Raw genomic sequence first — 22,710 nt, forward strand, 5'->3', positions numbered from 1 at the left:
TGCTCGGAACTGTTTCTTTAGATCCATCAGCCAGCCAAGGGCAGCAAAGGGGGCTTTTAGCTCGCTAAGGGCTGAAATTCAAGTAAAAAAAAAGCTCAAGAAATTCCCATTTCAGGTCCCCTGGGCTGTGGAGTCTCTGCATTGCAGCTGAATGAAGGCATCTTGTTTAATTAATAAATATAAATTAATAAAAATTAATAAAGCATGGTGCTGTTTTGAACAGGCTTTAAATACTGTCTCGAATGCCTGTAAATAGTTCAGTTATGAAAACAGCAAAATCATAATGTTGGTGCTGTGTGTTTGTTTTTTAAGCAGTGGACAAAGCTGCTTTTTATTTTTTCTAAATTTATTTTTATTCTAGTTTTCCCCTATTATTTTTCCATTTCCCCCTGTTATTTTTCTATTTATTTCCCCCTTATTTATTTCCCCTCCCTCATTAATTTTTCTCCCCTTTACTCACTTTTTCCCACCCGTATGCATTTTCTCCTTCCTTTACTCATTTTTTCCCTCCTTATTCATTTTCCCCGCCTTAATTACTTTTTCACTAGTATTTATTTTATTCCCTTAATATTTACTTCTCCCCCCCTTGTGTTTTTTCTCCCCCTTATTTATTTCCCCTCTTACTTATTTCCCCTATCTGTTTTTCCAATTACTTTCACTAATCTACTTTCCTCAATTATTTGTTTCCCCAATTTATTTATTCCCCCTATACACTTCCCCAGTTTTTTATTTTTCGCAATTATTTGTTTTCCCAATAATTTATTTCCCCTATATGTTTCTCCAAATATTTATTTTCCCCAAATATTTATTTATCTCCCCCATATATTTCCCCAATTCTTTATTTTTCCCGATTCTTTGTTTTCCCTGATGTTTTATTTTCCCCAATTATTTATTTCCCCATGCACTTCCCCAATTATTTATTTCCCCCAGTTATCTATTTTCCCCATTGATTTGTTTTCCCAATTATTTCCCCTATATCCCCAATTATTTTTTTCCCCAGTTAATTTCCCCCATTTTGCCCGGTTATTTATTTCGCCCAATTATTTTTTTATTTCCCCTATTATTCCCCCCACCCATTCTTTATTTCCCCCGATTGTTTCCTGCAATTATTTATTGTCCCAATTATTTACTTATTTTCCACCTTATTTATTTTTTCCCCTTACCATTTCCCCCCCTCCCCCCCCCCCCCCCCTTATTATTTAAACGCTTTTCCCTTATTTGTTTAACCGCGCGGGGTTTTTAACCTTAATTTTGGACGTCCTGGGGGTCCCTCGCTCTGCGCGGGGGGGGAATCCAGCGGCCATGACGTCACGGGGAAGCCCCTCCTCACGCGGGCGGGGTGACCCCGCCCCTTTAGCGCGTTGCGCGGGGCGTGTCCCTGCGCGGCCGCCGTAGGCTCGATGTGGCGGGGCGGGCGCGGCTCCACGTCACCATCGGCGGAGCGGCCGCGCCGCGCTCGGCTCCGCTCCGGGCTCCGCTCCGGGCTCAGCTCCGGCACCGCGCTCGGTACGGGCCGCGGCACCCGCGCCAAGGCCGCCTGGGTACCGGGGGAGCGCCGGCCCCGCGGCTGCGGTGCGGGCCCCGAGGCCTGAGGGCCCCGCCGGCAGGGCCGCGGGGCGGGTGCGGTGGGGGGTCTGTGGCGCGGGGGGCTCGGGGTTTGCTCGGGAGAAGGGCGGGCGGTGACGTGGAAGGGAGTTCTGCCTCACAGGTAAAAACGCCCGGGTTTGAGCCGGGAGTGGGCAGCTGGAACGTGAAGGGAGAAATATCGCCAGGGCGACTGTCGGATCTGTAGGGATTTTTTAGTGAACTTTCTTTTTTTTTTTTTTTTTTTTTTCCGCTGTATATTACCGATGTGCATCAGTAAAACGGTGCCTCCGCAGGGTTTTGGTTCGCGAGGTGCCCCCGTTCCTGAGGCTCCCCGGGGATGTAGGTGGCGAGCAGGCGTGGCTGTTTCCCTGCGCTCGATAAACTGTAACTTTCTATTTCCTCTGTAAATTTCGATTTCCTCTCCTTGCCCAGAGAAGCTGTGGATGCCCCATCCCTGGAAGTGTTCACGGCCCGGCTGGATGGGGCTCTGAGCAACCTGGGATAGTCAGAGGTGTCCCTGCTTGTGGCAGGGGGATTGGAACGAGCTGACCTTTACGGTCCCCCCACAACCCAACCCGTTTTGTGATTCAGTACAGGGGGTCAGAAATTTTGTTGCTGGAGGAGTGGAGCAGCACTTATGTCTGAGTCTGTGGGGCCTCTCTCTCAGATCAGGCTCATTTCAGGTCTTGGTGCCTTGCAAGGAGGAAAACTCGATGCTGGTTCTCCCTGCCACGTCTCCCAGCTCTGCGTTTTAGGAGAGTTGTTTTCACTGCTGCTTCTCAGAGCCTAAAGTACGTCACTTATCACACTTCAGAGAGATGTTTGACTGTGGTTTTTGAAATTTCTGCAGTTGAGGTCTTTGTATGAGTAAAGATACCTGGTCTGCTTTCGCAAGGATGTACTTTGTGGTCTGGGTGAGTCCTTGTAGGTGAAGGTGCTGCAGGGCTTTGAGGCAGGACTTCTAGGTAAGAGCATGGAAGTTAGGAAAAAAGCTGTTGCTGAGGCAAGAAAACAGTTGTATTTCTACAAATGAGCAGTAGGCACAGAATCAATAAGGCTGGAAGAGACCTTCAAGATCGAGTCCAACCTTTGACTGATCACCACCTTGCCAACTAGACCATGGCACTGAGTGCCACATCCAGTTGTTTCTCGAATGAGTTGTTTATGAAGATACTTTAAAACAACATTCTTGAAGGATCTAATCCTTAAAATAAAAAATTAATAACAGAGAGAGGCAGGTTTCTTTTAAAAATTTGTATTGCAGTTGTTTTCTGGGGTAGTTGTTGTGGTACTGTTTGAGTTCCTTGTTCTGGTTTGTAGCAGCAGCCCAAGTTAGCACAGTTTCCTGCTCGCTGTTCAGTTTGAGGTTCCCCAGGTGCCCATTTGATGAGAAGAGGTACTTTGGACCTGGCACCAGCTTGTGTAGGGCCTCAAGTGCTCATTCAAACGCTGCAGCTCCATGTCCCAGCTTCCTTCTCCTCAGAGCTGTTTGTGGGGAGGTGCTTTTAGCCGGACTGGGAATGTTGGTCTGCTGGATTTTGTTTGTTCCTGCTTCAGTCTTAAGGGAGGAGTGGAGAATTTACAGGGTTTGCACCTCAGAAGTTGGCCTGCACAGATTAAAGAGGTGATGTGGGGTGTGAGCTGGTGTCCCCAGACAACGGCTTCTTAAACTGACCTGTTATTGAAAGCTTTGTGGCATGGGGGTTTGGCCCTGCCGTCAGGGAACCTCGAGGAAGAGCAATCTGCAGGGAAAGCACAGCCTTGAGCTGGAGTGTTGGGTGTTTCCATCTTTATGCAAATCACAGCCTTTGTTGGGGATCATTCTGTTCGCTTCTGTTGGCCCTCCTATTAGTAATAAAAATTGTGTAAAACAAATATGCCTTTACACATTATTTGAGTAATGTTTGGTATCATAATTTAGAGTAAAAAGGCATCTTCCTTGTTTTAACCGTTTGTTTAACTCAGTCGGAGACTTCCAGAAAATTAATAAAAGCTGATTTATTTTGACACAATTTCTGTACAAAATTGCTTATGTAATAAAAAGTAACAGTTTTCTATGCTGTGCCTGTCAGTGTGGTATCATAGCATTAAACAAGCAAGCTCAAACTTGACCATTATTTAGGTTGATGGATGTTTATTATATATTGACCATTATTTAGTTTGATCCTGGATGTCTATTATATAAGGAATAAACAAACATGAGAATAAGGATTGATAGAAGAAAAAGGTTGATTTGATCCTAGGTATCTAATATATATGGAAAAAACAAACATGAGGAGGAGGGTTGAGCTTAATTGGTGATTTTATTACCTGAACTGTCAGCCATACATCAGCTTCTTCACCTTAAAAATACTTTCCTCAATAATGTCTAGCAGAGACAGTAGAGTTGAGATGCTCTGATAATCCTTGGCAGGTAAAATGCAATCCTACTTCCTTCTCCACCATGATTTCTTTTCACCTATCCTTTCTGCTCTGTTGGATCTTGTGCTCCTCTTCAGAGCTTCCTCCATAGGCTGATTCATCTTGTTAATCAAGTCAAGAGAACTGTATGACTGTATCTTATTTTTTTTTATGTTTTAAAATCTTTTAGCTCGTGTCAGTTCACCTAGAGGGGCACAGGACTGCAGTGGAGGTAGTGAGGATACATAGCCAGGATCAGGGAATGAGTGAGGGAGAAGCTGCTGTGTCTGTTTGGCTGCAGTCAGGTGCCATACATTTCTGTTATCCCTGACTGGGCCTGAAGTATTGGGCAGATTTCTTTCTTCTTTATTGTCTTTGGAAAATTTTGTGCTCTTCATCTTTGTGGTGCTAACAGGAATATTTTAGTGTAACAGAAAAGTGAGATGGCTTTTGAATGTGGCTTCTCAAGAAACCCAGCAGTTCCCTCAAACCATTAAGTCAGTTGTGATGTTTGTTAATAAAATCTGTTAACTCTGGGATGGCTTTGTTTGCTTGTTTTTAGGTTGTCTGATATTTGTGTCAAAATAATTCTTCCTTTAAGAAAAGTCCCATAACCAAGAACCATGACTGCTGCAGAGAACGTGTGTTACACGTTAATCAACGTTCCCATGGATTCAGAACCACCTTCTGAAATCAGCTTAAAAAATGACCTAGGCAAGTATGGACAATGATTGAAGGATACTCCATCTCACCTGAATTATTCTCTCATTGTGCCTTTCCTAGAATATTGTTCACATTTTATAAACTCAAACAAGTCAATTTGCTGTTTATTTTCTGTTGCTTTTTGAAAGGTGTACATTCCTCTCTTTGCTCGACTTTGAGAAACTTCATGACATTATCTTACGTATTCTAGTTTTGTTGTGTGTGTCCTCCAGTCTGTGCAAAGTTTGAAATCTTTTTTATTTTTAAAGTAATACTGGTTTGGGCAAGGGCAGATTTAGGCACTGTATTAAGCAACAAGTTGTGTCCCCACTTGTTCAGTGCACTGCAGAATGTGCTGACAGAAACAGCAGTGGTAGTGTCTAGTATATTTATGTGTGACAACAGAGCACATTGTGGTGTCCTGGTATAAAAGGCTCCTTAAATTCAAGTATTAAAACAGCCTTGGAATTCAGACTGTTTCAATTCCAATATATTGATCCTAGAACAAAGTCTGAACTCCATGCTTAGTTTTAAATGTCTCTTGCTTCCTCTTTGTCCTACAGTAAGGGCATGAATTTTATTGGTGTGCTCTGCTGCACTCCTTCAGAGGGGTTTGTGTCTTCTGTCACTGAAGATCGGTGTTCTTGTTAAACTAACTGTGACATGTCAGCCTTCCTGACTTCATTTCCTCCTCCCCTAGAAAAAGGAGATGTCAAATTAAAGACGGAGGCCTTGAAGAAAGTAATCATTATGATTCTGAATGGTGAAAAACTGCCTGGGCTTCTGATGACCATCATACGTTTTGTGCTGCCTCTCCAAGATCATACCATCAAGAAACTGCTGCTTGTCTTTTGGGAGATCGTGCCAAAGACCACTCCAGATGGCAGGCTCTTGCAGGAGATGATCCTCGTGTGTGATGCATACAGAAAGGTAGCCCATTGTTTATTTCGTTGCTTGTCTGGATCTTTACAGAAAGTGGATCACTTTGTGTTATTTTATAAATGTAAAAGTGGTTTATGCTCAGCATTTCCTTCCTAAAAGTGATGTCTCAGTGCTTCAGGGCTGGATGGCTGTGGATAAGCAGCACAGCTACTGACAAGGAAATTTTGTGTTCTTTTACTGTTATAACTTAACAAAAATGTAGTTTCTCTGTCAGTGAATGTCAGAGGTGAGGGTAACGTAATTACTATCTTCATGGTGTCACAGGGCAAGCCATGGCTCATAAAAGGACACTATTTTTGTAATAACTTCAATGTGGTATGTGTGGGACACTCCTTCATAAAGATAGTAAAGGCCTTCAACTTTGGGAACGAGTTGGAAGCAGGTGAGGTAGTACACACTAAAGATTAGTATCCAGTGTGTGGGAAGGCCCACAGGCTGAGCTTTTACACCCATGGTGATTGGGGAAAACACATACAATGCAGGAAAGCATACTACAGGCTTGGTAAGTGTCACTGCACAGAAACACCTACTTTTAAATATTGGTACATATTTAAAACACTGTGGCATCAGTGTTTTAAGAAAGTATTTAGTGAGAAGACTGAGGTGCCACTGTGGATGTTGGGAACTTGTACCTTCGGAAAGCTGTGTGGGAGAAGGCTAGCAAGCTAGCAAGTGCATTCCTCTGGAGACTCTGGCATTTCAAGTATGTTTCTTGTTGGTTTTAGGATCTTCAGCACCCAAATGAGTTTATCCGAGGCTCTACTCTCCGCTTCCTTTGCAAGCTGAAGGAAGCAGAGCTGCTGGAGCCTCTGATGCCGGCCATCCGCGCCTGTCTGGAGCATCGGCACAGCTACGTGCGCAGGAACGCAGTCCTGGCCATTTACACCATCTACAGGTAAAGGCCAGAAACAACTAGGAACTGTGGATGCAGAAGACCAAGGCTAGCTATAGTGATCTGCGTGGTTTTTGAGATCTCAAACAGTTATTTAACAGTCACTGCTGTGGTGTCTGGGCTTCTTTTGGTTTGTTTGCTTTTTCTTCTCCACCTAATGGGCTTCTTTGGAGAAGCAAAAGGTACTGCTGCTGCTTTCTCAAGTATGACTGAGGTCCTTATATTGCAGGTTAATTTGTATGGGCAAATGCCTTTCTTAATGATCTAAACATTATTATTTGCAACCATTGTCTGCAACCATGAATATGGAAGAACCCTTGTAGGAACATGCATATGTAAATTATTTGAGGAGGACATTTTTGATGTGCTGCAGATACATAGTAAATATTATTGCAGTTTTTACCTGAACCGTGTGGCTGAGTGTTGCTATCAAGCTGTAACCATTGATCAGGTAATGTCTTAGCTGTCATGACAACAAACAATTTTTTAAAGTTCCTTTAGTCTGTTTGCTGTTTCAAATAGCTGCACAAAAGCCCTATATCATTGTTTTACTCTTTAGTTTTTGTCAATGCTTATCTTAAGGAAATGCACTTAAGCCTTGGGTTCTACTCCTTACTAGTAGCTCTTTTAATTAGGATATTTTAATTTTTATTTTTTTTTAAGAAACTTTGAACATCTTATACCTGATGCCCCTGAATTGATCCACGATTTCTTGGTGAATGAGAAGGATGCAAGCTGCAAAAGAAATGCATTTATGATGCTGATTCATGCAGATCAGGTAAGGATACTTGCCCTCAGACTCATTTGGTGTAATAACTTGAAAGTGTGCTGGGTAACTAGCCAGGAGTTTGTTGGTAGTATGAACTATTTGTATTCATAGAAAACCCTCATATTTGACAGTGTTAATGCTTTTGTGGGATATTTGGTACTGAAAAAGTTAAAATAGGTCTTCAGTGCTGTCTTCATTTTAAAGGAGAATTACTGTGTTTGGTGAAGGCATGTGCTGGTGCTGAAATCTGTACTTAGTTTTGGCAAGGGAGCATAACCAGGCTGAGAAGTGCTCTATTATCTACTGTTTTACAGCTTTTGTAGCTGCATGAGAAGGAAATGGCAGTTTCTGTTTAGCGTTTTGGATTATTTGCTCTACAGGCAATTGCCTCTTGTGCCTGATTACCATTAGTTTTGTCTCTCTTTTGCAGAAGAGATTAATTTGCCCTTCAGGTTTACAGTGTTTTCCTAAATTGTTTTAATTTCAGGTTGAAGGGTCGTATAAATGCTGGTTTGTATTTTGATTTTTAAAATGTGTTTTGATTTAAAATTCAACTGAGTGAGCAAACTCAGTCTCATTTAAAATAATTTGTCTCTTATTTGTTTGTAGGATCGAGCTTTGGATTATTTGAGTACCTGTATTGACCAAGTCCAGACATTTGGTGACATACTGCAGTTGGTTATTGTTGAACTAATTTACAAGGTAAAATGGAAATGTTGTAACACATTTAAAATAAATGCACATGTTAGATTATACTAGACTGCTTTTTAGAATTGATAGAACGCTGCTAGAAAAGGTATTATAGCTAACTTCTAGTTCATGTCAGGAATATGTCATTGTTTAATAGAGCTGAATAAGATTTGGCTCTTGAAATGATAAAGGCTCAAGTATGCACAGTGTAGAGCAATATGTCTCACCTGGTTTACTGTGATGGGGACTGTTGTTGTCAGAGTGGTTTCATGGGCATGAGCAGGGCATCTCTTACAGAAGATGGTAGAGGCTGTGCCCTTCCTTTTGATCGGATATCTTTTAAGACCTGCTGGCATTGCACTGAGTTGTCAAGAACAGCTTTTGAACAGCTTTTGTAATTAGATTTTACTGCTGTGAGTGCCCCAGAAGAGGTTGTCTGTCACCTTTTGCTCAGTTTTCTCCTTGTTGTAAGATAATGGAGCAGGTAAACTGTAGGATTGCTGTTTCCTTTGTTTTTTAATGTGCCAACTGTGCATCATTCTTCTTGTTGAGGTCTGTCATGCGAATCCATCGGAGAGAGCTCGGTTCATTCGCTGCATCTACAACTTGCTGCAGTCATCGAGCCCTGCAGTGAAGTATGAAGCTGCAGGTACTCTGGTTACACTCTCCAGTGCACCAACAGCAATCAAGGTATGGAAGTGATGTTTTCAGATGTTCACTAGCTTTTAGTGCACTGAAATGGGGGCTCTGTGCTGTGTGGAGCTTGAAAAAGCAAAGGCTTTAGTAACACTTCACACGCGAAAGTCTCTCTTAAAACTGGCCGCAGAAAAAGACTGAGAGTGCTTTGCAGAGCTGTCACTTTGGTAGGGGACAAGCACGAATACTGTGCAGACTTGTACAAGGGTTAGTACCGACCTGCAATCCTCTTGGCATAGTTAGCAAAGCAGACTAAAGCAGAAGATTTTCAGAGGTTGAGTTACTTTCTTTAGTCTTTATTCCTCTTTTCAGACCAGAGGGGAAGCATAAATCAGTGAAGATTTGTGTTGGTTTCTGATTTGACCTGGGGTTCCTAGATTCGTATTTGTACAGCTGATTATTTAGGAGTGCTCAGAAGTTTTGAACTTGTGCGGAAATTTCAAAAACAGAATATTCAGGTCTAGATTCAGAGTAAAAGCATTGTAAATAGTGGTTTCAAAAGGTCAGGGGGAGTGTGAATTCCAACATTCTTGCTTTGGCATACTGATTTTTGTTGAGTAGGCATACTGTACATAGAAGCTGTCATTAAAACCATATCTAGATAGGTTAACACTGCCAGCTGTTTTAAGCTGTCTTTCATTCCCTGTTGTGTACTTCACAGCTGGCCCAAAGTATGTCAGGTATTCTATCTTGTGTCTTCCTTTGAATTTGAAATCAAGTCTGTGTGTTGTATGCTGATGCAATTGTAAGCCTTCCAGTGATTTTTCTAATGTGGTGAAATTCATTTATAATGGACCAGAAAATTTTGAAGTCTGTTCTCAGATTCATTTCCGTACCTAATCAGAGTAAGTGCTTTAAAAGTAATATAAAAGGAGTATTTTCTGGAACTTCTCTCAGAAATTTACCAGTTTCTCCTCTTCATTAATTAAAAATGGTTTTTGATCCGTTTAATTTTAGGCAGCTGCCCAGTGCTACATAGATTTGATTATTAAAGAAAGTGATAATAATGTGAAACTGATTGTCTTGGATCGGTTGATTGAATTAAAGGAGCATCCCTCCCATGAACGAGTGTTACAGGTATGTGAGCTGTCTCTTTTCCTGCAAGCTTTAGGAGAGAAAAGCCTTCAGTAACAAAGCTTTCAGGGTTTGTGATGTACGGAGAAATGTACTTCTGTGAAGTTTACATTTTCTGTTGGAATGGTTTTGGTAAAAACATATTGGATGGACTTTAATGTTTATGATTTCATTCTTCTATCGTCAGCATTTGCTATTGATAATTCTTATGCAGTCTTGATCTTAAGGTTTAATGTTGTAGCTTGCATGGTAGGCTTCTCTGAAAATGTAGAATGTATAAAATGAACACTGTGAAGTTCGGAATGCCTGGGATATGTTGCTTGCTTATCAGCAGATTATATATTATGTATCCAAAAAGGCTTTGAAAATTATTGAGAACTAAAAATTAGAATTGCATGAAAAGGAAGTAATTTAAAACAGCAAATTACTTACAATTCTGTTATTGTTTCAGGATCTAGTTATGGACATCCTCAGAGTGCTGAGTACCCCAGATCTGGAAGTACGCAAGAAAACCCTCCAACTGGCTCTGGATCTTGTGTCTTCAAGAAATGTGGAGGAGGTGAAATATATGTACCTTTGATTCATTACACTTCTTTTTTTTTTTCTTTTGAGAAGTATGTCACTCTTTTCAATTTTATTTGATCTTTTCTGCAGCTTGTGATTGTTCTGAAGAAGGAAGTGATTAAAACTAATAATGTGACGGAGCACGAAGATACAGACAAGTACAGACAGCTGCTTGTTCGGACACTGCATTCCTGTAGCGTCCGGTTTCCAGACATGGCTGCAAACGTTATCCCAGTGGTATGCAAATGTTTAATTATATTGTCGTTAAGTAGGTTCTAGCTATACCCAAAACCCAGAGAAGAGCTGAAGTTGTGGTGGTCCTAATAGTGGCCTCACAGGAAGCTGTACTTTTTTTAATCCCTAAAGAAATACAGGACTTTTTATGCTGTAATTATTTGTCTTCTGAGACTTCATTTTTAAATGCTTTGGCAGAACATGAGCTGAAGAGGACCTTTACTTAAAATGTCTGTAATTAGAAAACCAATTTGGGATTATGATAATTGGTAATTGTTTGGAATCTAATTAAGGTTGTTTGACTTCAGTTTTGTTTTATGGAAGATACATATGCAGGGGGGGTTTTAATAAATGTAGAAGGAAAATATTATTGTACAAACTTACCTGTGCTGCTGTTTGTGCTCATGTTCACTCTTCTGTGCTAGCTGATGGAGTTCCTCAGTGATAATAATGAAGCAGCAGCCGCTGATGTCTTGGAGTTTGTGCGGGAAGCGATCCAGAGGTTTGATAACCTCAGACCTCTTATTGTTGAGAAGATGCTTGAAGTCTTTCACTCAATTAAATCTGTCAAGTGAGTCCAAAATACAATATCAAGCCGACATTGGAGCACCTTGTGGCTCACTCTCATTGCATGTGTATTGTCATTAAATATTTAAGAAAATTTTTGCAAACCCCACACAAAGAATAACTGAAGCTGAGATATTTTGGGATTAGATTTCTAGGTACAGCCTATTTGTATAAAAGAAATTAAGTGCTTTTTGCATTGAATGAAGAAAATAAACTCAAATTTCATTTCTATATGCAACTGGTAATTGTATTTCCACTTGCTAGAAGATAATGTTGTTGATGAAGGCCAATCATAAATTGATATATTTGTTAAAACAGAGTTAGTAGTTCATTCACTCTTGTAAGCAACTGGAAACACTTATGGTACATTTATTAGAAAACCCAATCTAACATAGACCAGGCTTTGCAACCTCCAAAGCTTCTTTAGCACTTTTCAGGGCTCTAAAAACTTTCTTTTCTGGTGGATCTGTAAAGCTTAAGTCATATGAGAACTTCTCTGTATGAAGATAGCACTCTGTCATTTTTGTAATACACAGAAAACTCTGAATCCTATCTCCATCATCATCTCATTAAGTGGGGAAAAAAAAAAAATCTCTGAAGTTTTGCTATTCTTTTCCTAATCTTCATCTTCGTGTTTTTCATTTTCTCCTGTAGAATGGAGAAATTAGTTTGTCTTAGTTAAGTGGAAAATTTGCGGCTGACTTTATTCATACATAGGCGAGTTATTTCATCATGATCACAATGAAATTTAATCTTGTGTATGTCAGGATTAACACAGGTGGAAATAAATTTGTACCAGAGGATATATGCAATTTGATGTACTTGTTCATGAGCTTACTAAAGCTGAAAGGATAATTGTTTCTGATCAAACCTGCTTTTTGTCACTTGTGTCCTTTTGCATTTGTCAAGACTGACCTTTACCACCCAAACATTAATCATTTCTCTGGATGCTGGTTTGAATATATGATGAAAATGGGATTTAAACTGCTGTTCTTGTCTTAGGATTTATCGAGGAGCATTATGGATCCTTGGAGAATATTGCAGCACAAAGGAAGACATACAAAGTGTGATGACAGAAGTGCGCAGATCACTTGGAGAGGTGTGTGCGCTTTGTTTTTTTCTGTTTACTGGCTCTTTGTGGTTTTGCTTGATGTTATGCAGTGGGTTTTCTAGGAAAAGGTACTTTTAACAGTGTTTTGAGGACTTGTGATGTGTTAATGGCATTGCACAGGAAATCTTAAGTAAAAAGTGAGGGTTTTGCATTCATTATCAATTTTTTTCAAGTCTCATACTTGAGCTGAGAATAAGGGATTTCTTTTAAGAGGGGAGATGAGAAATTCCTTATTTCACAAAAATTAAGGCAGCTTTAAGGTATAATTTAATTATACTCAGCAGCAAAGAAAGAGTGCTTTAAGTGGGCTGTTCTGAGAGGAATTTAAGACAATCTGTGCAATTTGAGCTTTATTGCATGAGTAGGAAGCGCCTGTATGTATTTCAACATCTGCTTATCTCCTCAAATTCTCACATAACCGTTGCATTGTAGCTGACTTTTTCCTTATAAGAACTTCAATAATGCAGATAATATTTATTAAAACCTTCTGCAGAACAAAAATAAATCTTTTATTTTAGTTGTAACAGTCATTTCCTGCTCATTTCTAGATCCCAATAGTAGAATCTGAAATCAAGAAAGAAGCTGGTGAGCTAAAGCCTGAAGAAGAGGTGTCTGTGGGTCCAGCCCAAAAGCTGGTGACAGAGATGGGCACTTACGCAACACAGAGCGCTCTCAGTAGTTCCCGACCTGCCAAAAAGGAAGAAGACAGGTATTTAAGACTTCATACTAGGCCAGGAGTGACTTGGTTGGTTTTGTTTGGTTGGTTTTTTTTCAATTTGAGTGCTATTTTCTCTCATACAGAGTTCAGTGGTGGAGGGAATTTCCTGTTTTAAGGCATTATCCCAGGTAGATGGTATCTGATAGGATGTTGCCAGATGGCTTAGGATTTGTAGTCAAAACTTATTGTATCAAAAAGGACTTTATTAATTATGATATCCTAAATGTGGGTTTTTTATGTGTAAAGTTCTCTCACAATTTTAGTTAGATACAAAGATGTTGCCTTTAGATTGAAACATTTTCTTCCTTTGATATCACCTTGCAGTACTTAATACTTGCTATGTTTTATTTTGTTGGTAGGTAGAACAATTGTTATATTTCCTTAGTTACTACAAATGGGCTACTTCATCCTGACTAGTCATTATCATCTGAAAGCTACAATAAAATTATTATACATTACACCTCTCACTCCTTAGCATGGAAATGACTATGTGACTTGTGAATGTATCTGGAAAAAAAGACTTTGAGAGGGGAAAAAAAACAGCCTTTTGAGATATTTCAAGCTTGTTTTGCTTGTACAGTGTAAATGTTAAGGTATCAAGAGAAGTAGACTGAAGGGTATCCTCCCAAACTAGTTTTCTGATGGTGATTTGTCTTTGCAGACCTCCATTACGAGGATTCCTGCTCGATGGGGATTTCTTTGTTGCAGCTTCCCTTGCTACAACTTTAACCAAGATCGCTTTACGATATGCGTCACTGGTTCAGGAAAAGAAGAAACAAAATGTAAGTCATCTCTTGTGTTTTCACTGTATGTGCAGGGAAGAGCTGGTTGTTGCCTCTTAAGCGGATGCAAAATGGGTTGAGTAAGTCCAAAGGGAAGTGCCAGTTATGTGATTGGATAATAATGATAATTATGGTTACAAACAGGACCTGCTGTTCTCCAGCCACTCTGTCTAGATAGTCTCTAAATCATGCTGCTTGGTTTCTAGATAACAAGTACTAAAAAGTAAGTAATTCTGCTCAGAGTTTTTCTGATTTGATTAATGTGAACCTTTTTGTGCATAAGTCAGAAATAAACATGTCTGTAAAGCTATGGAAAATGCAATAACCTTCTTCCATTCTCTCTGCTTTGTCCTCCTTTTCAGTCCTTTAATGCTGAAGCCATGCTGCTGATGGCCACTATCCTCCATTTGGGAAAGTCTTCTCTTCCCAAGAAGCCAATTACAGATGATGATGTGGATCGTATTTCCTTGTGTCTGAAAGTTCTATCAGAATGTTCTCCTCTCATGAATGACATTTTCAACAAAGAATGCAGACAGTCCCTCTCTCATATGCTGTCAGCCAAGCTAGAAGAGGAGAAACTTTCCCAGAAGGTGAGCTAATAAAAGTGTGTAACTAAAAACACTTGCAGTTTTTGATGGATGTTCACATCCAAGCTGGTCCCAGAGATGTCACCATTTGAGTCTGTGTAAGTCAGCCATTGTTCAACTGTGTTGCTGTGCTAAGGAGTGGAATGTGCTGTGAATTCTTGCATTATTCTCTTCCTGCAGAAAGAATCAGAGAAGAGGAACGTGACGGTTCAGCCAGATGATCCCATTTCCTTCATGCAGCTCACTGCTAAAAATGAAATGAGCTCAAAAGAAGACCAGTTTCAGCTTAGCCTTCTTGCAGCAATGGGAAACACACAGAGGAAAGAGGCTGCTGATCCTCTTGCTTCCAAACTTAATAAGGTAATGGGAAATTAGTGTTTTAATTATATACACGTTGTGCTGCTTATGGACAGGATCAGCTTTGGGCATCTTAGGCTTGAACTAAAAAAGAGACGATGCTGGCTGATTGGAAAGACACAGGTATTTCCTGGTAGCCCTTGTGCTTATAGTTTTTACCTTCTTCACATGGAGAGAAGAATAAGGAGGAAACTTGAAGAGTGCTGAGCTGGTGGAATGTGGAGAAGAAACTGAAATAGTTTGCTGGTTTGAGGAGCCCAGGAAGGTTCACAGGGAAGGGAGTAAAGACATCAGTAGAGATTAAGAACCCCTTTCTTTATTTGGTTGATATATCCCATTGCCAAGTGCAGTGCATCCTTATCTTTATACCTTTTTTTTTGCTCCTGATTACTGGGACCTGCAAAGAAGGTCCAAAGAGAAGGAATCTCTTCATTCATTTACCAGTTAAAACCCCAGGCTTTTAAAGACTGGTTGAATTGTTTTTAAATTTAAAGCTACCTTTTAGTTCTAAGTCAGCGTTTCTTTGTCCTGCTGCCCTTCTTAAGAATAGATGGCCTTACAGTTCATATTTTAGCAATCTGGCAATTCAGAATACATTTCATCTGGAAAGGTTTTACAGTTTTAGTCTGTATATAAAAGGACCTGTGAGGAAGGATGCAGTTAGTAATAATTTTTATTAAAAATACGGACAATCATGTGTATTTAGCTATAAATTAATGAAATCTGTTTAGTTTGGAAGATTTATGCAGGAACTCTAGATTTCCTAAACATCACAACTTCTTTAAATACTAGTTTGTGGGCAAAATTTGTGGTGGTTTCTTGAGGTGTTTTTCCTATTTTTCTTTTGCTTTTCTGTTTTTCTTACTACTAAGTAAATTCTGTGAAATTAAAAGCTCTTTGCACATCTATTTGCTTTGAAGGCTCATATTAAAGAGTAATGGATTTAATTGTATTTCATTCTTATTTTTTGGTGCTTGTTTGACGTGATTCTATGTTTAAAACTGTTTCACAAGAAGAAAATTACCTTAACCTCTGTCACAGGTTACTCAGCTGACAGGTTTCTCGGACCCTGTGTATGCAGAAGCGTATGTCCACGTCAACCAGTATGACATTGTGCTGGATGTGCTTGTGGTCAACCAGACCAGTGACACTCTGCAGAACTGCACCCTGGAACTGGCCACGCTGGGTAAGGAGCACTGGTGGAAACAAACCAACCATGAGGTGCTGGGCTTTGGCACCTGGTTGTAAAGGAGTTTCTGAGACTCTTCTAAATACTTACAAATTTATGCCAGTTTCCATTTTGGAAGGATGTTTTTGAATGCCTTTAAAATTTATTTATTTTTTTTAATATATGTTTGGTGCAAGACTTTTATGTACTGGCACTGACAATACCATCTGATGATACAAACTATAGTCAGATTTTTTTATCTTTTCATGGCTTTTTCACTAAAGAAATAGCGTTACATTTTTCCTTCATCCTTTTTTCCTGAAATATGGACACTTATACACTTATACTTTATATACTTATTCCCCATTGTGCTGTTATTGTAGACATCAGAAATAAATTTCCAATAAAGGACAAAATCCCAACTTTTATGGGGCACATGCCAGGCAGAGTAAGCCATCTGCCCTCGGTGGTTTTTACGCTCAGACTCAGGTACTTAAAAACTGCATTTACCCAGCTGAAACCATTCCCTGCACCAGCAGCTGTACCAGAGTCTTGCTTTAACAACACTGAAGCTTCATTAACTTCTTTTAGAGGAGCGACTGGAGCAGATAATCTAAGAACAGTGATCATTTTCTTATTAGTTGTTCTCTGCTTTGGCAGTGAGGAGTTGAAATATGTTAACAGTATACCAGGAGAACACACTACATACTTTTAATTATTTCAAATGTGACTGGGGGGGCATAATCTTTCTCCTAAAATTTTCTAAATCATTTAATCAGAGTAATGATGGAAATTAATAAAGTGAATATATTACTTAATAGGTTGTATTTTTCTATTTGTCAGCTCAGTTAAGTGGAATTCTGTATTTCTCAGGTGATGTCTTCAGATATGGTGCAAGAGCTGACTTGATGCATCACTCCTGTGTGTAGAGCTCATGCTGTTCATGCTGTGTTCTCAAGTGGCAGTTTAGTAGAACTAAGAAGTCTTTCACAATTGCTTGCTGAAGGATTAGTAAAAATGCAACCCTTAGTGCTTCCTTGGAGCACTTATATTCAGAGTCAAGGTGATACTTTGACCTGTTTATAAATAGCTTAGTGCATGTAATTCTGGACGTTGAACTTTGTTTTTGAGGCACTTGACTATAGGATTAGGTCTTACGAGGTTGTCAGTGATTAAAACATGAGGTAGAATTAACCATTTCCTTGTTAAGAAAATAATACTGTATTCAATCCAAAGCCCACTTAAGCCAGTATTTGCATTTGTTTTCAGTGGGGTTTGGTTGAACACTAATATTTTAACCAAAATTTTGTATGTAATGTGAATTAGTTTGCCTTACAGTTAGCAAACTGTAAAAAAAACCCATATCAACTCCAAATCAACCAATATCTTTATGGTGGTATTTAGTGCAGCTCTGTAGATACAAAAATTGATTGACAAGAAAACAAAGTGTTGTTCCAAAAGCTAAGCGCGCTGTGTGCTGCTGATGTTCCCTGATGCCCGTCTCCCAATTTCTTTCACACAGGTGACTTGAAACTTGTGGAAAAACCATCTCCTCTGACGTTGGCTCCACATGATTTTGCCAACATTAAAGCTAATGTCAAAGTCGCTTCGACAGAAAATGGAATCATTTTTGGTAATGTTGGTAAGTAAAAATTCAGTATGCAAAATTCACATTAATATGAAGGATTTGTGAACTACTTAATGAGCTCAAAAATAATTAAAGCTTTATATATTGAGAGAGGAAATTAAATGCTCTGCAATGCATGAATATTTTGTGATGGTTTAAAAATAATCCATATTGCTTTACTTAAAATCATAGTAGAACATGCTACCTCTAGAATGATTGTCAGCGTGGTACTTGAACCCAAACCTGTGAGTTTGGAACAAGCTGGGCAGCCCTGCCTGAAAGACCAACACAACTCAGAGTTCTGTGGCAACTGGGCAGAGCTCTTGAAGAGGACAGAGGTCAGCCATGAGACTGAGCAAGGGTTGAGTGTTGTTAACTGGCATGTGGTAACTCACCATCCTTATTAAGTGCAAATTCATTTTTCTAAACATTAAGGTGGTTTGTGTTTTATGTTGCAGTGTATGATGTCTCTGGAGCAGCCAGCGACAGAAACTGTGTGGTTCTCAGTGACATCCACATTGACATCATGGATTACATCCAGCCTGCTTCTTGCACGGATGCAGAGTTCAGACAGATGTGGGCAGAGTTTGAATGGGAAAACAAAGTTAGTTTTATTTTTTGTATGTTATTCAGGGTTTGTGTGTTGATGTGGTATAATTGTGTTTCTTGTTCTACACCAACTCATTAAATCAACATTATCTATTGTCATATAAACCTTATTCAACATCCACACTGGATGTTTGCCTCAAGTAGCTCTTTCTCTTGCTGCTATCTTATCAGTTTCACAAGCTTAGCAATGCAATAAGTAAGGTTTTTTTTCTGCAAAAGTGGTAGGTGCATTGAGCTTTATCTCTTGTATGGAAGGTGTCCAAACTGATTGGTGATTGCTGTGTATTTTGGCTCAAAGGTGAGATGGCAGCAAGTATACGTTTATGCTGAGGCTGCAGAATGACTCATATGGCTCAGCCTGTCCAGTTCTGAATTGCACTGTGTTTGGGGTCACAGGGGATCTTTTAAAGGTCATTTAGTGCAGCCCCCCTGCCATGGATAGGGACATCTTCCTTTCACTCTGTCACTTTGCAGTACAGCTGTAGCATAGAGTTATGGATGCTGGGCAAGACCAACAGGATGGTGGGTACACTTTATATTAACTCAGGCTGCCCAAACTGTTACCTACAGACCTGTGGAAAAAGGCTTTGAGGGAGATAGTCTCATACAAGAAAGCAATATAATTTAAGAATAGAGTAGAAACATTAAAACAGAATGGAAGATATTTTACATGAACTGTAGCCTTGTTTGGTATATATATTAACATATGTTCGCTTCAGATTAGATTTAAATGTCTTAAGGGGGAACTTGTGCCCAATAAATTTTTAGACATGGTATGTGAAACCTTAGAAATTTATAAGCTACTGTTCAGAGTTGTGTTAAAAAGCATTTTATACCAGACCAGACCAACAAAATTCAATATGAGGAAGCCAAGGCAGCTTTGTTGCTAGGAGGGAAAGATAAAAGTAATTTTTATCATTCGTTAAAAGCAACCTTTGGACTAGATGCCTCTTTTTTTGTGTTCTGGCAATGTGCACACTGTATTCAGACAAGAAGTCCTCTATGTGCTCTGGAGAGTCTACATGTTTGGCACAATATCATATTCACCCAATACATTTTGGAAACCATGATAATAGCACAAAATTCTCCATCTCTAACAATTGGATGGCAGGAGGGGAAGAACTTCTTATGGTACCACCACATAATGGGGAGTGCAGCCAGCTTACTGAGTGTGCAGTTTCCTCAAGGGGAAATGCAGTGGTAATCTCCTTTATAGAGCCCTAAAAGAGAGATAGTTTCAGAAATGCCTGAGGTGCTAATTAAAGTAATTGCTTTTTTTTTTTTTCCTTCTTGAAGGTAACAGTGAATACAAATATCATTGATCTAAATGAATATTTACAGCACATACTGAAGTCAACCAATATGAAATGCCTGACTCCAGAAAAGGTGAGCTATTTCTTGGAGACTTTTAGACACCCTTTTTGGTTTGTGTGCTTTACCTTTTAATTTGTTCAGCATTTGTTTTTAATATTATTAGAAATGCTTGTTACAATATAAAATAGTACATGTACTTAAAAGTTTTTAAATGAGTGGTCTGAAATTACTAAAAGCAAATTAAGTGACCAGAATTCTGTGTTGCTTAACCACTTTAGCTGGTTCTTCCCCAGTTAGAAAGTCAGAATGCCCATTTTAATTCATGGTAGACTTAATGGCAGCATCTGGTTTTTTAAAGGGTTTTTTTTAGTAGCTCCAAGTTTCTTCCTTCTCTGCCAAAATCTACCTCTCTTTTGCAACTTAAGCCTTTTTGTTGTAAAGCAAAATAAATATAGGCAACAGTTGCTATTAAGGTATGACATGTATAATAGCTATTGGCTAATACATGTATAGTAGCCAGATATGATCTATTGATACTATTTAGCTTCTTTATCACTTTGCTGTTGGTTAAATCTGACCATAAAATGCCATCTTACCTTGTTTTGATGAATAGTGTAGATTGCATGTTTTCCAATATTAATTCTAGAAAAGGCCACCACTCTTTCCCAGTGCACGATTCCCAGATTTCCCAAACCGTTGCGCGTGAAAAAAGAAATTTAAACATTACATACTGATGTTAGCCCAGCTAATCTAGGGTAAACTAAAACGTGTTTAAGGGATTTTGGTCTTTCTAAAGAGTTCAAATGTGCTTTCCACAGGCACTTTCTGGTTATTGTGGCTTTATGGCGGCCAACCTTTACGCCCGTTCCATCTTTGGAGAAGATGCCCTTGCGAACGTCAGCATTGAGAAGCCAATTCATCTCGGGCCAGAGGCTCCTGTCACTGGTCACATACGAATCCGGGCAAAGAGTCAGGTAACATGGCTTATGTCTCCTTGTCACTTTGATGAAAGTGTTCCAAGCACTCTAAAAAACCTGCAGATTGTTGTACATTAGTTTCTCATGCTAGATAAATGGGATTTTTTTGGGGGGGAAAGCTGAATATAGGAACTTTATACTTAGTTTTAAAACTCTCTTCTACAGATTTTGTGAGGAAAGAAAATCTTTGTAGTTAGGTGTGATCATACCCTAAAACCATGTTGTAGATCTTTTCTCCTAGTGTGTTACCATAAAGTAGGCCTCTGGGCCACGATTTCCTTATTTTATCTATTGCGCTGCAAATAGGATGTTAAATTTTATTTGCTTTTAAATAAAGAGCAAATATGCCCCAGGGTTCCATGACCTTTTTCCGACTAAATTGCACATTTTAGTGTCACACAACAAGGAACTTTTATGCATGTAATTGGTGTTCCCTGTTGTTTGTTTTTTTTATAACAGCAAAACAAAACCTGAAGTTTTTTAGTAGGAGTATTTTCTGTAGGTGTATCTATGAGTCTGTTTGGATTTTAGAACTTCTGCCTCCCTACTAAAAATAAAGTATGGGATTTGGAATAAATACAGCAAAAGAACGGTGTAAAATGGAAGTATTTTAAAGAGGGTGCAATAAAAGATTACCAGTGAGTTTTCACATTTAGAGAAATCATTTACTTTATGGGATGTCACTGTCAAGGTTTTGAACTGTTTTAAACTCATGTTTCTGATACACTTAAAGTGCCATTTTATATAAGACTGCATTCATTTACCTATACCAGCATGGTTTCACCTAAAAATCGTTCTGCTATTACATATGTGGATTTATTCATGCAGTTTTGTGATTAAATTATTTTCCATAGCTTGAGTGCATTGAGTGTTAGTACCAGCTCTGAGACTTTCAGCAGCTGAATTTCAGTAACTGGACTGGCAGTTGTAATTTCTCCCCTGGCAACCTGCTTTCAACTGGTGGGAGGTCAAAAAGCTTAAATTTTTAATTCTTTTTTTTTTTTTTTTCATACTGATAACACATGTAGCATTTGCCAACTCATTTAGGTTTTGTTGTTTCAGTAATACATGTAGATCTAGCCTTTACCTGGTGTTAAGGAAATGTGCACTATAACGTGTACAAATAAGAGACCAGCTTGGAATTTCCATGCCCCTGACTTCGCAGATTTATATATCTGGAACTTCCATTTTAATATAGATAAGATAAAGTCATTTTGAAGTGAAGTATCTGTGTCATGATTGTCTTCTTTCTTTTCCTTGCAGGGAATGGCCCTGAGTCTTGGAGATAAGATCAATCTGTCTCAGAAGAAAACAAGTTTATAAATTTTACCTAACGTCTTTTCAGGTCTTTTACAATTTAACCTTAGGTATGTGGCTTTTGGGATCCAGAACATCTTGTATTCTTCAGTGTTCTGTAATTGTAGAAGCCAAGCTTTTGAGCTAAAAGCATTCGAGCAGATAATTTATAGGTTCTCCATGATTGATATTGAGCAAAAGTTTAAATCTCCAGGTTTTTTTTTTTTTCTTTGTCCTGGAAGTCATGTTTTCTTTGTCTCTAATATATACTGATGCTCACAGTACAATAAACAAATTATCCCAGTTACTGTTTTGTCTGTAAATTATAAGCTCTGTATTATCTAATCAGTACTGAATATTTGGCCAAGCGTATTTTGCTAAGAAAGTGGGAGTCTGTGATAGCTTAGGTGTTTGCAGTAATGGCTAGGCCTGAATTGTGTGAATGTGTGATCGTGGCCCTTAAAATACTCTGGTATACCGAGGAGATTATATATTTGCCATTTAAATCAAAGGCTGTGTGTTCTAGAAGGTTGCTTTAATAATGTAATAGGTTGGCACAGACAAGCTTGTAGTATCAGAAAGGAGATTGTCAAAATGTAGCTCTTTCCAGCAAGTTGTAGACCCTTAACCTTTCTGAACTGCTTTTTCAACAGTGTTACCACGAGTTACATGACATTGCTGGTGGTGTTCTTATTTTTCAGTTAATATGGAAAAGACAGCCAAGTGCAGTGTTAAGGCTGTTGCAGCATAAGCAGGATTTCAGTGAATGCAGCCATTAGCCACATGTGTGAGCTCAGGAAGGAAGGATTCAGACTGATTATGGTCTTGCAGTGAATTGAAAAATTGCAGAAGAGGAGGAATTTTAAGTGAAGGTCAGGTCACGATGTGGAAGTCAGTTAACACCATTTGCCTCTAAATGATATGCAAATTAGCAGTAGATTAAAACATATATCCATTAGATTGAAAATATTGTTAGCTGAATCTCTTAAGCATCAATTCTGAATTTGTTAAATTGCTGCAAGCAATTAACTTCTACAGAAGAATCTC

At 39.1% G+C, this 22,710-nt stretch overlaps 1 protein-coding gene across 1 annotated transcript; it reads left to right on the plus strand.

Annotated features, from left to right (window-relative positions):
* Window positions 1-1,388: 1,388 nt before the first annotated feature.
* Window positions 1,389-21,970, plus strand: COPB1 (coatomer protein complex subunit beta 1). Its single transcript, XM_027889871.1, has 22 exons — window positions 1,389-1,506; window positions 4,550-4,701; window positions 5,390-5,619; window positions 6,357-6,526; window positions 7,187-7,301; window positions 7,902-7,994; window positions 8,535-8,672; window positions 9,636-9,755; window positions 10,204-10,311; window positions 10,407-10,553; window positions 10,976-11,121; window positions 12,120-12,216; window positions 12,777-12,937; window positions 13,608-13,728; window positions 14,091-14,318; window positions 14,496-14,675; window positions 15,714-15,858; window positions 17,363-17,482; window positions 17,926-18,071; window positions 19,373-19,462; window positions 20,209-20,364; window positions 21,631-21,970. Exons 2-22 carry the CDS (start codon window positions 4,611-4,613, stop codon window positions 21,688-21,690), a joined length of 2,862 nt encoding a protein of 953 aa, XP_027745672.1. The 5' UTR covers window positions 1,389-1,506; window positions 4,550-4,610; the 3' UTR covers window positions 21,691-21,970.
* Window positions 21,971-22,710: the final 740 nt, after the last annotated feature.

Source organism: Empidonax traillii, unplaced genomic scaffold (assembly GCF_003031625.1).
Source record: "Empidonax traillii isolate 1590-97213 ecotype Southwest subspecies unplaced genomic scaffold, ASM303162v1 scaffold274:size1118153, whole genome shotgun sequence".
Lineage (NCBI taxonomy): Eukaryota > Metazoa > Chordata > Aves > Passeriformes > Tyrannidae > Empidonax > Empidonax traillii.

Excerpts from the sequence above, each read along its gene's own strand:
- COPB1 (XM_027889871.1), top strand. The coding sequence starts at position 4,611 with ATGACTGCTGCAGAGAACGTGTGTTACACGTTAATCAACGTTCCCATG. Across the intron at positions 14,676-15,713 it reads TTGCTTCCAAACTTAATAAG|GTTACTCAGCTGACAGGTTT; the intron begins GTAATGGGAAAT and ends CCTCTGTCACAG. Across the intron at positions 15,859-17,362 it reads CCTGGAACTGGCCACGCTGG|GTGACTTGAAACTTGTGGAA; the intron begins GTAAGGAGCACT and ends TCTTTCACACAG.